This window comes from Clarias gariepinus, chromosome 9 (assembly GCF_024256425.1).
Source record: "Clarias gariepinus isolate MV-2021 ecotype Netherlands chromosome 9, CGAR_prim_01v2, whole genome shotgun sequence".
NCBI lineage: Eukaryota > Metazoa > Chordata > Actinopteri > Siluriformes > Clariidae > Clarias > Clarias gariepinus.
In genome coordinates this window covers 19,750,521-19,766,789 of record NC_071108.1, presented here as the reverse complement: position 1 = coordinate 19,766,789, position 16,269 = coordinate 19,750,521, and the positions used below count along the sequence as shown (strand labels likewise).

The 16,269-nt window shown below is 37.2% G+C and overlaps 1 protein-coding gene across 3 annotated transcripts in view; it reads right to left on the bottom strand.

Moving 5' to 3' along the window:
* Positions 1–1,983: 1,983 nt before the first annotated feature.
* Positions 1,984–16,269, bottom strand: part of cux2b (cut-like homeobox 2b) — a 118,925-nt gene continuing 104,639 nt past the window's right edge. For 2 of the 3 annotated variants that reach the window (XM_053504873.1, XM_053504875.1), the window contains 7 exons: positions 15,201–15,302; positions 10,538–11,292; positions 9,681–9,846; positions 9,175–9,471; positions 8,817–9,005; positions 7,461–7,737; positions 1,984–6,583 (listed from right to left, as the gene is read on the bottom strand). In XM_053504873.1, coding sequence (XP_053360848.1) covers positions 5,887–6,583; positions 7,461–7,737; positions 8,817–9,005; positions 9,175–9,471; positions 9,681–9,846; positions 10,538–11,292; positions 15,201–15,302 — 2,483 coding nt within the window. In that variant the 3' untranslated portion in view covers positions 1,984–5,886. The remainder of the gene's footprint in view (positions 6,584–7,460; positions 7,738–8,816; positions 9,006–9,174; positions 9,472–9,680; positions 9,847–10,537; positions 11,293–15,200; positions 15,303–16,269) is intronic. The other variant, XM_053504874.1, reaches the window with a different exon arrangement.

Below are 16,269 nucleotides of genomic sequence, written 5' to 3'. Positions count from 1 at the left end.
TTTTATATTTGCTTATAGGTTTGAAATATCTACTGTAGGTTTGAACTTGAAACCTTTAACCATATAAATGCTGTGATCAAAGCTAATACAAATGAACTAGCACCTTAACCTGTGAGGCTTTGTATGCATTTCTGTAAATATTAATTTTGATGATATCCCAGGTATTAGATTCCCAGAGCAGGGGAAAAATGTGAGGCCTGAGAAGCTGGCTAGAAATTTGGACAGTTACTTTTTAAATGAATACATTTTATTTGCAGGGGGAAAAAATCCTCAAGTATACCCTAAAACCAAATTTTATTAATCTATTTCCAGAAATCATTTTATCCTGTTCAGGGTTACAATGGATCCAAACTGAGGGTGGATAACATGTATACAAATTCTGCAGACACAACAATAGAGAGACGATACACAAATAAGAAAAGATAACTTAAATTCAGGCTCAAACACAGGAACCCTGGAGCTGTAAATCAGCAAGTCTACCTGCTGTGCTGTTTTTACTAAATGCTTAAATCATTTTAAAATCACAATGTGTACATGTGTACATTTTCCTTTTAAATTGTTGTAGGGAAAAAAAAACAGACAGTGGCTTTTATATAATGATGTACTGTATTCAAGAGTGGCTTGATACATATGATTGTGACACATGACACATGAAACTTGCATCAAAGTGGAAATATTTCACAGGAAAAGGGAAGGATAATGTCTCATACACTTTCAGTCCACTACTACTTTTTTGCTACTCAGAATGAAATTCTGTATTGCCTTCTGCAGAGGCCATAATTCACACATCTAGGACTTTAAGGCTAATTTTACTTCCATTTTAGTAAAGGCTTGAATACTTTAAAAGAGATATTTTACAAAACACAGGAGTACCAGAATTAACAGGATCTTTATGCCTAATATAATTTTGAAATAAATCATGTTCCTTTTTGAGTATCACCATGACTAAGTCCTAACAACTTTTAGTTATGGCATGCAAGAAACTGTTTTCCAACTTACTTAAGTCATCACTTAAGATTACACGAGGTGCAAAAGTCAACATATTATTTTTCATGATGGCAATGTAACAACTGTATGAAAAAAGATGATAATGTCATAATAAAAATAAAATCGAATTTAAACAGTATTGTAAGGAAGTTTAATCTCATTCAGGTGACAGCATTTATTTTTTTTTGCTGTTATGAATTATCTCTGCTGCAGGGAGAAATGGGGCAGTGTCAGTATTCAGAAGTGACCAGTGACTTCTGTGTGTAATAAATGTCCAGTGCCTGGATATTGTTTGCAGTTTTCACACAACAGTCATAAAGTACCACCATATGTATTTGGCTCGCCAAAGGCACATACTTATTGGATTAGGTGAAATGTTTTAGGATTTAAACATGGGCATGTTGTATACTAGTATTTGAAATAGTTTTATGTAAATAACTGTATAACTATTATGCTATAACAGGTTAGATAATGACATCAAAAAACTGTGAGTATGGTACATACCTTAAAATATGATACACAATTTATAAGACAATTTACTTTTAAACAAACTAACATGCTTGGGAAAAAAATCAGCTAAAAAATTCATAAACTATTAAAGACTAAGAGATTAAAATAAGCATACACACATACCATGCTTTTTCAATTTTAACTTTTAGATGATCTTATTCTCAGGTAACAAGTATGTTCCAATTGCTAGAAATTGTGAAAAACACAGAGAAATTAGGTTCTAAATAAAATCACTCTGTGTTGTAGAAAAATTAAGCAGAAGTCAAACAATTTAAACTAACCATCAATGTGACCTGACTGGTTTGATAAAGCTTAAAGAAGCTAGATAACCCTGAGAGAAGGTTCTAGAACATGGGCAAGTTTTCTAAATGAGGTCTGACTCAGTGTGTTTGGTTAATATAACTGTACACTCTATTTAAATACTTCAGCACACTAGTCACAAGAACCCTAAAGATATTATTACCCCGTAAATGTGTAATATTCATATCTCTATACATGTGTTTATTACTCCAATCTTCAGTACTAATAAGACATTTTCAAGTGTTTTACTATTAACTTCAACAATACAACAAGGCAAAAACTTGTGGAACAAAGAGTTTAGTTTTCATATTTGCACTATTCTCAAACATAAAGGTAACAAAGGTAAGTGCTGTAAAGTAGTTCTTATCATGAGGTATTGGGATCTACATCTACCAACAAAATATATAGAAAAAAATAAACTCAGTAGCAAAAACACTTGCACTTAGGAAAATTAAGAAATAAAATAATAAAATAAAAGGTATTTTAAAAGTACTTCAGTATACATCGGCATAATGCAACCAAATTTTAGAAAATTTTTTGATTACTTAAAGGATACAGTATGTGAAGTTGTATGTATAAGTTGACTGAGTGGAGGACTTTAGTCACCAAATTCGTTGCTGATAAAACTGTTTACAGGCTGAAAAGTTTTTAAAATGTGACCAGTTCCTTTTTAGATTAATGAGCAAACCTTTCTAATTTTCAAGCAGTATAATCCTATTTGTTTAAGTACCAGAATGCACCCATGATAGTCGCATGGTTACGGTTGGGGCTTGTTTGGTCCACTTCAAATATTAGCAAGTAAAAATATTTTGAATTTGGTCAAATTTATTTACTTATTATTATGTATTACAATAAACCAAATGTAAGATTCTGGAGACTTCTGTTTTTAGTTTGTACCCTTTAATTTTTTCCCATTTTATGAGCAGACAATTTTGCATTTATCTGGGAAAAGAATTAAAATGACCTAAATTAGCTGACAGTACAACAAGAAAAATAATACTTAAAATTGTAAAACGTGTTTAGAAAGGTTTGGTAGTGTAATTTTATATTAAGGAATAGTAAACACATATTACTAATATTTACAATATTTTCACTTGCCATTATTTTTGTGGTAGTAAGTTTGCATTAATTATAAAATTATAATTGACCACACAACTGAATGTTAGAATTAACTGGTTTATAATGTTGAGAATGCTGTGTGGTAGTAGCTTAGTGTTATATTAGGCAATTCCATGGATGTAGTAGCTTCACAGTATGTACTATGCAAATGAATTCTAAGGAAAAGCTTCATTAAAAGTATGTTTTGCTGTCTTTTAATTTTTACTCATTAACATTAGCTGGCAATATAACACGGTTATATCCAGTGTACTACAGTAGCAACTTTTAGGGTGAAATGGGTTGCATGTTGCTTAATACAATTGTTGACATTGTGGATCAATCAACACACTTTAAATTATAATATGTCAACTTGGACCATTACATTAGTTTTTATTGCTTCCATGGAATGCATAACATTTAACGATGATTGGATCTTTAAGTGCTTTCAATCTATATAAATTTTAACCAGATTATGCAAATATTCTTTCTCCTCAATTGAAAAAAACAACAACAATGGTTTAGTGTCATTCCGGTGCGCTCCAATAGTAGTGCTACAACATATGGTTTCAGATCCTATTTTGGCATTTGAAGTCCACTGAAAGTAAACTCTTTAAAATCTCTTGAGGGATTTAACAAATTTATAACATAATTAAAGTTATTTAATTTTGCTCCTTTTCTGAACCCAATTTGTGTTTCACATAAGGCTGCTTTCACACTAAACATTTTCCTCTCAAACACTGGCACACATTTATATTTATCCTCCAGGAAACCTCATTGCAACTGTGGTGTTTTTGTCCACTGTGGAGGACTTCCTAAATCAATGAAAAAAAGAAAGAAAGAAAATAAAGAAACAAAGAAGTTCACAAAAGTGAGGTCAAGTGCTTTTTTTTAATCCCCCCTCCCCCCCAATCAATCAGACTGCAAGTTGGAGCGCACATGAGGAAAACAAACATGGAGGACAGAGTGCTAGTGAAAAAACATTTTAATAAGATTTACTACAGTCAATTTAAAAAAATCATTGCTAATATTCCAACTTTGCAATCTACTGTAACTAAAAATAACAGCTTTGCTAGTTTTACATTGAAGTTGCACAAGCAGCTCTCTCTCTCTCTCTCTCTCTCTCTCTGTTTTAGGACTTTCTGCCTCCACTTCAGCAGTGAGCTGCCTTTTTTATCTCAATAAAAAAGATGCTCCAAGTTAGCACTTTTTGTGGAGAAGTAAAATGCCTAGCATGAAAGCACCCTAATAACTTTTAGGTATATGCATATTTCAAATGGAAAAGTTGCCATATTGTGGAGTAGGACACAAAGCAGAGGATTTGTTTGAACTAGCATGTTTATGTGAAAACTTTGTGTACTTCTTAACATCTTTACAAACTCTGTGTTTATTACTCAAGTACAGTGTACTTACTTTACTCACGTAAAAACTGTAAGTGTGCCTATTTGGATTTCGGTTCTCAGACGAGGATGAGGACATCCACATTACAGCACATTCTCTCATGTTATTGGACAGCCCATGCAAAAATACAATAAATTAGGGTCAGTGTTTGAGGTATAAAATAAATGATACCTATTTATAAGGTTGCAACTTCTACCCACATCTTCTATGACACACACACACACACACACACACACACACACACACACACACACACACACACGAGTTAAATGGGATCCTAGAAAACCAACAAGCAAGAGATTGACTTGTGCTGATTAGGGCAGAATTCCTAAACGTACTGTATTAGTGCCAACAATAAATCAGGAATAAACAGTTAGTTTAAAACATATGCATGCTAAAATGTTCCCACTGAAAATGTTACCCCGTCACTTCCTGTGGTATTCCTGTCTTTGAGACTTGGTTCAAGTTTATATTACATCATTATTGAATTATGGATTAAATCATTATTGGTAGAACTTTTGGGCATAACATTCTAAACTTTACAGATCAAATCCGCACTTCAGAAACATATGCTGAGTTATGGGTATTGCCCTGCCCCATGTGTGTAAAAGATCAGTGCATCAGAGGAAGAGTGAGGTAAATGCAACATGTATTAGTAACATTGCTCAGGACTTTCAAATGGCTCACTTACTTCCAAGTGCACAAAAAGGCCCTACAGTAAACTGCTAAGTAACCTTAAATAATAAAAAAAAAGATAACAGCTTCACTAAAAATATCAATAATCTTTTTCTTACAATCACTTTTTCTTTTCTTTTTTTTTTGTCGAATTTTCCAGGATTTTCACTTTTATCGCTCAAGTATAATCACAGGATACAATTTATAGAGAATATGAGGGTAATTTGAGTACCATGCTACATCTTGTTGAGGAAAAGGCTATTGCAGACAATCTCTACAACATGTACAACCACACATTATACGCTTGTGTAACAAATATTCCAAAAACATGTCAACAAGAAACTAAGTACATATGTATCGTTCACTATTTAGAGTCTTTAAGGACTATCCCATAAGTCTGTATAAAGTTCTCAACATTATTTGACTTTACCTGTCCTGTTTTACAGACAAAATCTGAAAAAATGCTATTCAAAAAGTAGCAAATTTGGTCAGAGTCCTTTTTTTTTTCTTTTCTTTTTTTAAATAAGTAGTGCTTTTGATGGCTTAAGACAGAGGTCTCACTTTGAAATAATCTCACCCAGTGGCAATCTATAGAACTTCAGTGTGCATTTTATGACACCATAGCTGCAAAGTCTTCACATCCAAGTATCTCTTTTTCCCTTGGTTTAAAAGATGACAGCTAGTGCTGTAATATATAAGTCAAAGAAGGATACCTTTATCAAAAAACCTAAAACAAGTTTATAAATATTATTTGTTTAAAGTACCCGAAATTTTTAACAAGACAATATTTTATCTCTGGGTTGGCTGATATCACTTTCTGTGTTCTTGCTGACAGGCAAATGTAACAGACAAGAGCTTAAGGAGTGAGAAAACCCCATTTTTAGGGGGGGGTCATAGTATTTTCATTCTTCATTTTTTTTAGAACTCCCAGTCCAGCACCTCTTCTCGATTGGCTGCTCGCTCAAGTCGATGGATGATGTTGCTAAGGTTGGCCATTTTCTCATCACGCCTCTGTGTGCTCTTACTGATCTTGGTGTTGGAATGGAGAGATTGAGATGGAGAAATGGGGGCAGACGAGGACGGCACAGGTGAAACAGACATCATCAGGCCAGGCGAGGAGGCAGCTGAGGGCGAGTCAAGGGACACCTCCAGGCTGCTGCGGCATGCCTCCGATGATGTCTTGAAGCTCGCAGGGTCCACAGGTGAATTGCTTTCAGCTTCAATTGTGACTGCATTGCTTTTCTGAATGTTGTCTGAGGAAAGAGATCCGGGAACGAGTTTGTGGATGCAAGCTTCATCCTGCCTGAGACTTTGAGGACAACATGACGTCAGGTCCCTGTTGCCAGACATGTGCTCCTCTTCAGTCTTCATCTCTGTGAACCGCACAGCCATGTAAGTGCATGCATCCTGCCTGATATGCAATGTCTCCTCCTCTTCCTCCACTTCCTGTTTGACATTTAGCATTGTGGGGCCATTGATAATCGAATGGGCTTTTTTGCGTTCTTCTGTATCTGAAATGGGACTGCAGCTCACTGAAGGAGAGAAGTTTTGATCTGCATCAGCATCGTTATCCTGAGGACCTTCCACAAGGACTTCACGCCGCATTCGAGACCTGCTTACAAAATAATGAAGATAACACACTATCAGTTGAGCATCCAAAGAAAACATGGACCTCTTTAACTCGAGGTCAAGATTTTTTTTTTCCCCCCATTCGGAGGTTTCCTATTGGTCATGCTAAGTTTATTTAATACTACACTTGGGAAGAGTGAGGCAAATGCAATAAGTATTAGTAACGACATTGCTCAAACTTTTAAATGGCTCGGTTACTTCCATGTGCACACAAAGGCCCTACAGTAACCTTCCAAAAAATATCAATAATATTTTTCTTTTACTTACAATCCCTTTTTCTTTTTTTTTCTTTTTTTTACGAATTTTCTGAGGTTTTTACTTTTACTGCTCAAGTATAATCACAGGATACAATTTATAGAGAATAAGAGGGTAATTTGAGTACCATGTTACATCTTGTTGATGGAAAGGCTATTGCAGACAATCTGTACATGTAAAACCACACATTATACGCTTGTGTAAGAAATGCTTCAAAAACATGTCAACAAGAAACTAAGCACATACAGGTATGCATCATTTACTATTTAGAGTCTTTAAGGACTATCCTTCAAGTCTGTATAAAGTTCTTAACATTATTTGATTTCCCGTGTTAGTTTTACTAACTTCCTGTTTTTTCAGCAATAAGTAGTGCATAAGTAACTGTATAAAGGAAAATATAATTGGGTAACACCAGCAAGCTAGGGAAGTTCATTTATTTGCTGTATTTTAAATCCTGTATTTTTTTTCGTGTACGGTCCACAGTTTTCACTAGATGGAGCCAAAACATCAATATTAAATCTAAAATCTGCTCCATACAGTTTATGCTGCACATTTTGTATGACCACTCTTAGCTTAATAGTGCAAGAAAAAAAAATATTCTTTCAAACCTGTAATTGTGAAACCAGTTAATGACGGTGTTCGTCTTCAGATTGAGCTGGGTAGCCAACATTTCAATGGTGTTCTGAGATGGATAAGGCTCCTGTAGGTATGCCTTCCTCAGAGCCTCTTTCTCCTCTGCATTTAGCACTACTCTGGGCTTCTTAGCTTGGCTGTATGAACACAGTTCCATTTGGGCAATGCCTGGACTCAAGGAGTCTGAACGTGCTCCTGGAGAATCTGTGTCTGAGCCAGGACTCAACAGGCCATATCTGCGCTTCAAGTATGCTGTAAATGGGGAGAATAAAGCTATGTGACAACAGACCTTCAAAGTAGTGACACAGTGACCTTGTCTCATAACTGGTGATATTGTCATCGAGGAAAATTTTAATTGTAATACAAACATTAAAGAGACTTCCTTTTTCTACCAACCAATCCCACCCCATGTGTTAAAACTTTAAATGTGTATGACAAGTAGTTGCTGCGAACTAAAGCAGCCCAAGTGCACAGAAGCATTAGCTAAAGTAACACACCGAACATTTTATTAGGAACACCTCTACACCTACTTCAGCCAGCAGCTTCAGGTAATTTTTACATTAACCATCAGGATGGGAAATGTCATTGAGTTAAACTATGGCATGATTGTTGCTATGGGATGGGAAGTATTTCTCTGACCACTCTGTACAACTGTAGTGAGCTTAACATCATTTTGCAATACACAAGTTAAACCTTAATACAGATACAGCTGCATCCAGGAGTAAAAAAAAACCTTTAGTACAGTCTCACTAAAATATCAGCTGAAGACTGGAAAAGCATAGCCTGGTCTGCTAAATTGCCTGCCTTGTGACAACAGTCCAGGCTGGAGGAGGTGGGGTAATGGTGTAAGGAATGATTTCTTCCCATACTTTGGGCTTTTACCAATCACCTCTTGAATGCCACAGCCTACTTGAATGTTGTTGTGGCCCATGTGCATCCCTTTACGGCTGCAATTCATCCCCTTTCTAATGCGCCATGTCACAAAGCAAAAGTCATCGCTAACTCGTCCCAGGGACATGAAACATGACAGTGGCATTTTGTATGAAACAAGTATGAAAATGCACCTGGAAAACGTGCAGGTAATACCTAATGCAAATACTGTCAACATGGACCAAAATATCAAATACATATATTTTTTTTTTTGTGGAAAAATCCATGCTGCAAAATATTTGGGCTTTTAGTGCAAAGCAAGGCCCTTTCCAGTATTAGTATAGTGTTCATAAAAAAGTGTTTGTTGAGTGTATACTGTATACTGATGTTGACTTAGATATTCATTCAGTAAAGACGAACACTAATCGAAAAATTAATTTGCACCATTTTTTTTTATTTACCTTTTTTCTCCATCTTCTTCATATCTCTCAGTTTGTCCACATTGTGTGGGTCATTTAACCACAGCTGCATGCGCACAAATGGTTCTCTGCCTTTAAGACTGAGCTTATGCCACGGTTTGGGCCTGGACAGCAGGTCAGAGACCGAGCCCTGTGTAAGACCTAAGATACTCTCACCAAACAGACGCTGACCTGAAATCACACAAAAAAAAAAAAACATATAATGACCATTACATAAACATGCAAATAAAATACCCAATATATCAAATTGAAGCAATTATATGATATAAAGAATATGAAATATATTATATGGTTATAAAATGCATTAAGCATTAATTATAATATAATATTATAAAACTACCTAGGTTGTTATCAGTCAGCACCTCCTTTACTCTCTTGGTTATAGCATACGTGTCAAGCTCAGGCGACATGGCCACTAGCTCCTGAATGCCCAGTGGAATGTGAGGCTGCTGAAGTGCCAATGTGCCTGCTGCTGGTCCCTTAACCCCATGAGGTTCTGTGTGCTGTGAGTGAGGATGCTGGTTCTCCTTGCTACTCTCCAGAACTAAACTCACTGGCTCCAGAGGTATACTGGGATGGCTGTCCTCTGGACTGAGTGGAGGGGATGGTGAAGAGTGAGATGTCACTGGACTTTTGTCTGAGGAAAGTTTCAAGAAAAAAGTGACACAATCAGTTCTAAAGACTTACTTAAAATATGAAATTATATTTCAGTGGTCAACCAATGCATGTTAAAATTGGGACACATTGGGAAACCTTTCTGAAAAAGGGCACCATGTACCTTTCCTTACTGTTGTAAACATGTGCAATACTACATGCATGCATGCTTATATGAAGAATGTAACTGACCGTGGTTGTGACTATGGTTGGACTGCTGACTGAGGCTCTGTCCTAACTGGTCCAGAAGCCACAGCTGCATGCGAATAAAAGGCTCTCGTCCCTTCTGTGTGAGCTTGCTCCAGGGTTTTGGTCTCGAAAGCATGTCACTCACGCTGCCTTGAGAAAGTCCCAGTACCTGCAGGAGCCAATCACAGCACTTATTATTTCTAAAGAACAACTAAAAAATAAGTGGTGAAATGCATTTTCCCCATCTTAAAAAAAGAAATAAAAAGACTAACTAACAAACAGAGCTAGTAAAGCCCCCAGTCCACCACATGGTGGCAGCAATGGACCTGCTTACAGGACTTGGAAAGTAAAGTTAAAAGAATAAGAATTAGGCGGTTATTGAAGGTGTGATTATTGAAGATTATTGCAATGCTTTGCAATGACTGATGTTTTTAAAGCACACTTAGTTGTGTGATTATATCATCTTACATTTTTTTTTCACTCTCCTTAAAATGTTTTGGTGATATGTGGCACATGAAAAGAATTATGAGAAAAACGTATATTGCAAGTGTATAACAAGCTTGAAAGCAATAAAAAACTGGTTAGGATTAGACTTCATGAGGCATGTGGACAGTTAATATTCACAACCTCTTTTGGAAAATCTTTTAATAACTGGTACATAAGGAACTGTAAAAACAACAGGAGATTAGGTCAGAAGAAAAAGCACATTATACAAAAATACAAACTACTTCAAATTACATATAATGTAGAGATATTATTGTCCCAGAGCTTAAGAAAACCACCTCATAATTAGTTTGTTCTTCACAGTCCTTCCTCTTTAAAGACCTGACTGAAAGTATATTTCCATCATACACATTTACCTTCTCTCCAAATATCCGCTGACAAATGCCATTCTTGGCCAGCTTCTCCTTAACCTGGCGTGTAAGTTCTATGGTATCCACCTCACGATACATATACATCTCATACTGCTCAGGCGTAAGTGGTGGCACAGTGGGCTTCAGGGTGCGAGGAATGTAGGACGGATAGTAGTTTATTCGTGTTCCTCCACTTGTAGCCTGCTCTCCGCTTATACTTAATTCTGGCTCCACTTTAACAGAACTTGGTGGAGGTTCATCGTCCTCAGTGCCCGGTGCCTCTTCTGTGCTCGGGGGACATTTAACGGTCCAGGCCCTGGGCACTGTTGAGGGCACAGAGGAGGACGAAGAGGAGCGTGAGGGCGAGACGGAGGTAAAGGGGCGAGACCAGTGCTGGTCAAAGTACGTTCCAGCCTCGCCAATTTCCGACTTCACCTTACGAATAATATTTTGGACAAAAGCAGCAGGAGACAGGACGCTGAGGGGGGTCTGTGGGCTGCCAATAGGGTTGGATGTGCACACAGGTATGGCACTGCCCTCTTCTTGCTTGATGTAGGTGGGCATAGGTCCAGGCAGGGTCTTGTGGGGCTCCTGCAAGCACAGACTCTGGCTGCTGACCTCTAGCTCGAGCAGGGCCTGCTGCTGTGCCTGCATCTCCCGTCTTGCCTGCTCCAAGATGCTCTTAATAGTCTCATCTGAATTACTGCCTCCACCACTGCTGCTGCGTCCTGAAGAAAATCCCAGAGAGGACTTACCATCACCTATAACACAAGCACACAGAAGATTCATTAATCATTTACAGAAGGGTTCAAATGCCAGGCACTTATTTCAGTACTGAAGAAGTCTAGATTGAAACGGATATATTATCTCAACGCCCTGCTTGCACTCAATAATGTTTTATGTTTATATATGTGGTATTTCCTTTAAATGGTATAGCACACTGTTAGAACTTAAATATCTCGCTTTATATTACCTTCCTTACATTATTCCTTATTGCCTGTACTGCTTTGGATATATCAAATAATTTGTCTATTTTTGGCAAAATCGTAGTGAAAATGTATGATTTTTCACTATCACTTTTTTCACTAAGAGCGTAATCAGACTTTTCACATTCTCTCAGCAGTTATCTAAAAGATCAAAATGTATTATTGCACTTTAGGAGTATTAGTTTCCTTTGTCAAGAATTATATACTATAATGTACATTATACAATACAATGCATCCAGAAAGTATTCACAGCACTTTCCTTTTTCCACATTTTGCCATGTTACAGCTTTAACAACATGAAAGAAATTTGTTTAAAATCTTTGCAAATTTATTGAAAATAAAAAATGGAAAAAAAATCATGTGTACATAAGTATTCACAGCCTTTGCCACAACACTCAAAATTGAGCTCAGGTGCATCCTCTTCCCAATGATCATCCTTAAGATGTTTCTACAACTCGATTGGAGTCCACCTGTGGTAAAGTTAATTGTTTAGTTGATTGGACATTTTTTTTCAGTCATTTTCAGTCTGGGTTAAAAGGGTTGAAGGTAGCTTTTTGGATAACTATGACTGTACACATTATATTTATCACAACATAAGTACATTTATGTTTTAACAATTAAAAAAAATCTTTAAGACAGATTTGATGTGATATTTTAAGTTCCCAATTTCAAAGAATGCGTGAATTATTCTCAGCACCAGACTGACAGAAATCAGAGTTACAAAGCATTTAAAGGCTATAAAAATCTCCTAACTGGAAGTTATTACATGAAATAAAGTGGCTACAAAAGTAAGCATAATGATGGAGAATGTTTTATGAGAGTTCAACTATAAAGTTGCTTTAAGTCCCATAATGGATTTTTCTTCTTACTATAGCTTTAGCTGCAGCCTCTCAGCACTTTGATCACTTTGTCACTTTGATCTTTTCTGCTATGTAAGACAATGAATTAGACCACTAGAACATAGAAGACCTTAATTTTTATGACAAACTCCCTTATAAGTTTTAACCAGAACTGACGAAGACGGATCCATAAACAACATATAAGCAACAACACTAACTTACACCATTCCCCACTGAAAGAAAATGGTGTAAGTTAGGTCTGTGCAATATATGGATTTTACTGTCGCTTTTATTGTATGGTATTTCACTGCCATGATATCCATTGATATTCACTCTGATTACATTAACAGACGTGCAAATTTTTGCAATTTAATAATGGGACATAAGCTAATCAACATGTGAACTTACAATTATCTGTGCCGACTTAATACTTCAATACTAATCTCGCAAGCATTTGTTCAGGAACCTTGCTTTCTGTCATAGTAAATTGAGAATTAATATTGTTATTATTATAATTTATTAATATTAAGTAAAATCTATCAATGTATTCTATTTTCACTTTGTAATCATTTGTCATCCAAGTACATTTAACATTAACTAATTATTAGGAATACCAAACAATTTTAGCGTAAAAAGTTTATTTATTTAAACCAGCTCGCAACATCAAACAAACACTAAAACACTATGCAAAAATGTCAACCCAGAAATAACAAACAAAAACAGAAAGCTTGGTTCATGAGGTAAATATACAGAAGGTAAAGAAGTACTTAAAATACTTATAGAAATGAAGGTACGGTGAGGGTGCTTTTGTGTGTGTGTGTGCGTGTGTGTGTGTGTGTGTGTCCACATGAGTTTTCATGACTGTAGTTGTTGGCAGACTGCAGCTACAAAGCTGGTAGCATTATTATGTCATCCATAATAAAAGTCATCCACCCCTAAACTCTTTCAACCTGACATACTGTAAAATGCTGTAAAATTTCCTGTCAATATATTGTCTTCCTTAGGCTATGAGTTCTGCATGACAATCATATATACTCAGCTAAAAAAGAAACATCCTCTGACTTTCAACTGTTTTTACTTTCAGTAAACTTAATGTGTAAATATTTGTATGAACACTAAAAGAGTCAACACCATAAGACATAAACTAAAAATGTTTCACAATGTGTCCCTGAATGAAGGGAGGCTCAAAATCAAAAGTACCAGTCAGTATCTGGTGTGGCCACCAGCTGCTTGAAGTACTGCAGTGCATCTCTTCCTCATGGACTGCCTATTGAGGACAGTCTGAGCACTGATGGAGGGATTGTGTGTTCCTGGTATGACTCGGGCAGTTGTTGTGGCCATCCTGTACCTGTCACGCAGGTGTGATATTCAGATGTACCGATCCTGTGCAGGTGTTGTTACACGTGGTCTTCCACTGCGAGGAAGCCCTAGCACTCACCCTGCGATCCAACAGGTCCCAGACGTGTTCAATGGGATTGAGATCCGGGCTCTTCACTTGCCATGGCAGAACACTAAGGCACAGAACGAGCAGTATGGCTGGTGGCATTGTCCTGCTGGAGGATCATGTCTGGATGAGCATGCATAAAGGGTACCACATGAGGGAGGAGGATGTCTTCCCTGTACCGCAAGGCATTGAGATTGCCTGCAATGACAACAAGCTCAGTCCGATGGTGATGTGATATACCGCCCCACAGGACCCCCCACCTCCAAATCGATCCCGCTCCAGGGTACAGGCCTCGGTGTAACGCTCATTCCTTCGACAATAAACATGAATCCGTCCATCACCCCTAGTGAGACAAAACCGTGACTCATCAGTGAAGAGCACTTTTTGCCACTCCTGTCTGGTCCAGCGAAGGTGGGTTTGTGCCCATAGGCGGCGTTGTTGCTGGTGATGTCTGGTAAGGACCTGCCTTACAACAGGCCTACAAGCCCTCAGTCCAGTCTCTTAGCCTATTGCGGACAGTCTGAGCACTGATGGAGTGATTGTGTGTTCCTGGTGTGACTCGGGCAGTTGTTGTGGCCATCCTGTACCTGTCACGCAGGTGTGATATTCGGATGTACCGATCCTGTGCAGGTGTTGTCACACGTGGTCTTCCACTGCGAGGATGATCAGCTGTCCTTCCTGTCTCCCTGTAGCGCTGTTTAAGGCGTCTCACAGTGCGGACATGGCAATTTATTGCCCTAGCCACATCAGCAGTCCTCATGCCTCCCTGCAGCATGCCTAATGCACGTTCACGCAGATGAGCAGGGACCCTGGGCAACTTTCTTTGGGTGTTTCTCACAGTCAGTAGACAAGTCTCTTTAGTGTCCTGCGTTTTTAGAACTGTGACCTTAAATGCCTCTTTTCTGTAAGCTGTTAAGGTCTTAACGACCATTCTACAGGTGCATGTTAATTAATTGATTATGGTTAATTGAACATGCATGGAAAACATTGGTTAAACCCTTTACAATAAAGATCTGTGAAGTTATTTGGATTTTTACAACATTATTGTTGAAATACACAGTCCTGAAAAAGAGGCGTTTCTTTTTTTGCTGAGTATATTATTACATAGCAGGAGACAATCTATATAGCACAAGATTTGTGACTAAATGTCCTTCTATTCCATTTGAAATAAAATTTAAGGTGTCTATTTTGTGTGTGATGTATAAAAAAAGTCAGTGGTCAAGGTGCATAAATCTGGAGATGCGTGACCCATGATATGTACGTACATGCAGTGCAGGAGTAATATTAATATTTCCGAGTAATTATCCATTTTTGTCTGTGTAGCTCTACTTATTTATCAGCCTGCAAATTTGTTAGATAGGGGGAACAGGGCTTTATCCATGTCAAGAACAGTTCCCTACCTCCTCGCTGACTCTGGATCTCTTTCTTAGCCTGTTCCAAAATGTTCTTAATGGCGTCATCTGACCCAGTTTCTGGAGTTCGGATGCGAGGAGTGATACTCCCTGCACAAAATGTAAAAAAGTAAGACAGAATGGGAATGAGAGATTGTACGTGAGAGAGAGAAAGATTTTTGAGGCAGTGGGGTGATCTGAGCTCCAAAGTTTTCTTTTTAAACACACTGCATCTATAGGTTTTAGATAGCAGATACTAGCTAGCAAAAAAGCATTTAGATGAGACAATAGTGAGGCTGACACTGTGTTATAAGCATTATCAATATACAGCAATACAGTGTACTACAGTATGATATTCCACAATGTTTTCATTGCATTTCAATGCAACACCTGAATCTCTATACAAAATATAATGTTCTTCACACTAAAGTCAGTCCCATAAGTCTTATATATATTTTAAATTTATACTAAAAAATCTGGCACTTTTGTTTTGATGTTTATCACACCACCCTTCAGAGGTCTGAAATCATGACTTGACAGGTCAGAGCCGTTTTGGTGACAAGGGGAACCTACACTATATTAAGGCTTAATGTTTTAGGGTTTTAATACCAATATACAGTATATACACACAGACACACAATCACACACTGCCTGGCCAATAAAATAATTAATTAATTAATTAATTAATTAATGTTACAATTTGGAATTAAATAAGGAAATACTTAAGAGGCTTTGATTGGATAATTACTACAATGATTAATGTGTTTCAGCTGGCAACAATTCTTCTTGCTGTAGCTGATGCACTAAGTAGCTTTTTATTTTTTTAACAATCATGTGGATATCCCATGCTCTTGAAAAAGAGGTCACTTTTTTTCAGGGTCAAAAGAAACAACTAAGAAGACTGCTTTAATGTCTGAAATTGAAAAAAGACCTGTACAACACATTCTCAAATTCTAGAAGGATATTGCTTAACTGTTATGAAAGAAACCTTAAATGACTGTGATAAGTGATCAGGGCTTAAATATAGTGAAACCTTGGATTGCAAGTAATGTGGTTTGCGAGTGTTCCGCAAGACGAG